We start from the raw sequence: 4,754 nt of genomic DNA, 5'->3' as shown, positions 1-4,754 counted from the left end.
AAGTGGAAGTGTGAATGCATTGAATAATGGTGCGCAAACACAAAATAAGTGGAAGTGTGAATGCATTGAATAATGGTGCGCGAACACAAAATAAGTGGAAGTGTGAATGCATTGAATAATGGTGCACGAACACAAAATAAGTGGAAGTGTGAATGCATTGAATAATGGTGCACGAACACAGAATAAGTGGAAGTGTGAATGCATTGAATAATGGTGCGCGAGCACAGAATAAGTGGAAGTTTGAATGCGTTGAATAATGGTGCGCGAGCACAGAAAATAAGTGGAAGTTTGGATGCGTTGAATAATGGTGCGCGAGCACAGAAAATAAAGGGAAGTTTGAATGCGTTGAATAATGGTGCGCGAGCACAGAAAATAAAGGGAAGTTTGAATGCGTTGAATAATGGTGCGCGAGCACAGAATAACTGGAAGTTTGAATGCGTTGAATAATGGTGCGCGAGCACAGAAAATAAGTGGAAGTTTGATAGTTTAACAAAAATATTTTAAGACCTTCATGAATTATTTGATCATATTTAGAACTATACGAAAAGACAGTCAACAATATAAAGTAGACTGACTCAAAACATGTTCCAAATGTTAATTTGTTTAATAATCATGTTCTTAGTCGTTAATTTGTTTTTAAACAAATATACACCAACGTCGTGAAACTGTGCCTGCAGCTCGTCTTTCGTTACTTATAGCCAAATAAACTTTTCAAGAGTGGAAGATGTTTACTTCTTTTTATATAAATAAGATATAACTGACGTACGTATTTATGGGTGTTAACACTTATCTATCAGTCTTCTCTCATTTTCGTTTCTTTTTACTTTCCTTTTTTCAACTAAGAAATATGCGTTTCGGGTTTTCTTTGGTCGTCTTTGTTCTGGGGGTTATTTAATAGTTTTGAAGTTATCTGAACTTGTATAAATCACATTAATCTTAGTATTTGATAGTTTACGTCATTCATAAATTAATAACTTATCTGCTCTCATTAAAAAGAGATAGTGAATTAGCTTGTACACTTTCTCAGCGCCACCTTCTGGGAAAATGATGCAAGCGGTCATTAGGTTAAAGTGATTCTCGGAAATGTTCGAAAATCGGCCTAAGCTGTTTGATTGAGAGCTGTATTTGTTTATCTTCACACAAGCTCTAGTGACTGGAAGGTTGTGTACACAACCACATAAACCTCCCTGTCTGTATCTTCTCTCATCTGAACCGCAAGGCTGCACACGTCACGAAACCTGAGTACTCTCTCTCATTTTTAATGTCAGTCAGTCTGATTCAACATAACAGCCCATGCTATAAGATAAGATAGTTTTATGTGCTGAACTTAGATAGTTGAAAAAACGCGTTGTATGGCTATCACATGTTCAACTGTGTTGTTAGTACATAACGCAATTTTATGTCGAACCTTGAATTAAAACCTAACTTGGGAAGAATACCAAAAAATGGCTAAACGAAAAATTATGTAGATGTGTAATTTGACTAATTTTTGATCGGCAAATTGCATACCCAGCTCTGCCCTTGGTGAAAGCCCAACAGATCAAGTGAAAGTCTACAAATAATAGTGAACTCTCAGTCTATAATGGGCTTTCTTTTTGAATGCACCTTATTAAATGACTTACCTCAAAAGTTTTGAAAGTTATTTTAAGGAGACTGAATACACTGAAAACAAGCACAATTTTTTTCTCTCTAAAAATGAGCAAAATCTTTGCAAAGTTCATTCTTCAAGAAAATTGTTGTATGACAGGGATTGTTTGTTTGTTTGAACTTTGAAGTTAAGCACAAAGCTACACAATGGATCGGAAGTGAGGAGGTGTATAAGTCGATTAGAGAAACTTGGCAAAGTAGTTGCGTCACTTCTTGTTCAAAGCAGCTCATTTCACAGTAGAGATGTGGTTAAGATTTCTACTGTCTAAATTTGGTACACTTAATGTATTAGATTTAATAATAATCTTGAATTTGCTTCTGCAGAAAACCATATCCTACATAAAGAAGTAAGAAATGTCTTATTTTAATTATGAAATGCTTCTCTAATTAAGGGTTAAGTACTTATTCTAACCCTAGTATAAACAAAGCTAACGGCGCCCCAGTGGCACAGCGGTATGTCTGCGGACTTGCAACGCTAGAAACCTGGTTTCGATACCCATGGTGGACGGAACACAGATAGCCCATTGTGTAGCTTTGTGCTTAACTACAAACAAACAACATTAACGTGTAAAGCTTGCTAAACCTGATATGGTTAATGTAATCTTAATTTATATTTTTGGAACGTGTTGAAATGCTAGCATTTCTTTTAAATTTCTGAAAACGGATAGATGTCACTGCCTGCATCAGGGTTGATAAACGGACAGTGAAAAACATGGCCTTAGAGCGTAAACAAAATAACTGTTTTCTTGTTTGTTTGTTTTTTAGTCCACGAATGTAATATTTAATATCTGTCGCTGCGTTTCATAGTTTGTTGCACATCTACAATAAAACCTGAACCATTATTCTGTAAGTTCTACCTTTAATGTCCAGTATTGTGTAGTCTCTTCTCTGTATAGTATTGTGTCGTGTGTGTAATTCTTGGAAGTGTAAAGTACAAGATGACTGTCAGGATAATCCCCATACCTAAAGTGATTATATCATAAAACTTCTTGTTTCTAGAATAATTTAATTTCGCCAAGGAGCACTGAGAATCGTACGTTTTATCCAGGAAAATCTGGACCTAGTACAGGATGTTTCCAGAACTACCAGATGTCTCAAATGTTTTCTGTCGTTTCCAATCAACACATTAAGCTCGTCCCTAAAGACAGCGAGCATCATTTTTTCTAAGCAGTTTACTAAACATACCCACCACATTGATTCGCATTTTATTGGAATTCACGTATTGTTGAAAGAAGGAAGACACAGGTAACTTGAGTTTGAGAAAATACGATTTTATCATGTATGCAGTACAATATTGTTTCGAAACACATATGCCGTGCCCGGAGTTTTCTGAAGAAATCTTACTCTTCTCAATATTCTTCTGGTGAAATTTACTACCCTTTGGACAAGTAATTCTCATCTATTATACTATCAAATATAGGTTGTTGTTTTTGTTTTAGATTTTAATTATTACTGTAACTTTGATATTTTTGTAGCCTCCTTTTATTTTTTGTGACGTTCATAAATGCACTTTGAATTTTGTTGTCGCCTCCCCCCCCCCCAGTGGCTCAGCTGTAAGTCATTAAACTTATTACGTTAAAAATCAGGTTTCGATACCCGTGGTGGGCACAACAGAAATAGCTCATTGTGTAGATTTGTGTTTAACAGCAAACGAACGAACGATTTTGTTGTTATTTTATTTAATTAAATTTGTTACATTTGGCCGGGTATGGTAAGGTCGCGATATTGGATTAGTCTCAACTTGAGCAGAGAAAGTGTATCCTTACCAATTTCTCCACTCTTTGACCATTCAGTGGTTTGCAACGCTAAAACCAAACTGTTCTTTCTTTTCAGGAAGTACTCACGCGCTACGGATACCTCCGTTGCGGGTCCAGAAGAAAGCGGAATGTGGTATTCCAGATTGGAAATATGAGCGAAGCTGTTCCAGAAGATGGCCGTTCCACCGAATCCTGTTCCGAGACTGATGTCGAGGAAGCCATCCGACGGTATCAGAGGACGTACAACATGCCGGAGACCGGTCGACTGGACACGGAGACGATGCGAGTAATGAGCGAAGCTCGTTGTGGAAACGCCGATGACGAATCTGCAGCTGTTCCATTTCAACCTCTAAAAAATAGACAAGACCTTTGTAAGCAATTCTGATTTTTTTTTCTTTTAATCCACTTCTTTAAAATCAAATCAAAGGACCTTGTTCGTTTTGTTCGAGAAGACATCTTCTTGACCGGGTAAGCGTTTTGATAATTTCTTTTACACTTTTTCACTCGCAAAAATGAAAGCATAAGTTCAAATTAATAATTCCCTTACTTCACTTCCCAACTTCATTAATTCGCTTTACATTAACCAAGCTACAAGTGTCAAATACATTTAGTCATTTTGATTTCGTCAAATGTCTAAAACATTTTCCATGTGGTATCATTGTTATACATTATCGAATATCTTAATTTAAAAAAAAAAAAATCATAAAGTAAAACTTAACTTTCTTTTCTTTTCCTGTTTCAGATTCTATTTTAGCGCCACCTATTAGTCGAATAAAAAGAGAGATTTCACAAAGGACAACCTTACAAGAACTAATTCTTCGAAAAATAGGCTTAACCTCCCCGGCTGAACCACAATATATAATTCCAGTCGCTCCCGGAACCACAGCTTCCAGAAGACGTAGATGGTTGAAAAATTACATGAAACAAGTCGAGACTGGTGAGCTGGATGAAAAAGTGAAAAAAAGTCATGAACACATCCAAAACCGGAAGAAGCGTTCTACTGTAACTGGTTTTGAGGATCAGGCATTTACAACGGTAGGTTAAGAACGGAAAACTGTGCTCTTTCCATTTTGCTAATGGATGAACAACAATAACTTTAATATATGAACATCAAGACATCCATGATGCTTCTATAAGTTTGCAAGGAAGTTTCATCACCAAGTTGCGCGACAGGAAAGTCTTCCTAAACATCCTAGCTATACTATACACAATAATTATAGTATTTTGGCACTTGTGTATAAAGTTAAAATCATAAATAATATTCAACGTTAAACTGGTACACAATTAAAAACATTTTATTTAGGCCTAACTATGACCTTCAAATTCATTGTAACGTTGAAGCATGTAGAG

General features: G+C 36.1%; 1 protein-coding gene across 2 annotated transcripts in view; it reads left to right on the top strand.

Annotated features, from left to right (window-relative positions):
• Positions 1 to 4,754, top strand: part of LOC106466701 (matrix metalloproteinase-21-like) — a 53,003-nt gene that overhangs the window by 24,916 nt on the left and 23,333 nt on the right. For both annotated transcript variants that reach the window (XM_013926998.2, XM_022394776.1), the window contains exons 3-4: positions 3,481 to 3,775; positions 4,147 to 4,439. In XM_013926998.2, the coding sequence (XP_013782452.1) occupies positions 3,481 to 3,775; positions 4,147 to 4,439 (588 nt within the window). The remainder of the gene's footprint in view (positions 1 to 3,480; positions 3,776 to 4,146; positions 4,440 to 4,754) is intronic.

Source organism: Limulus polyphemus, unplaced genomic scaffold (assembly GCF_000517525.1).
Source record: "Limulus polyphemus unplaced genomic scaffold, Limulus_polyphemus-2.1.2 Scaffold2349, whole genome shotgun sequence".
NCBI lineage: Eukaryota > Metazoa > Arthropoda > Merostomata > Xiphosura > Limulidae > Limulus > Limulus polyphemus.
The sequence above is the reverse complement of the archived record's forward strand: the minus strand, read 5'-3'. Positions and strand labels throughout refer to the sequence as shown.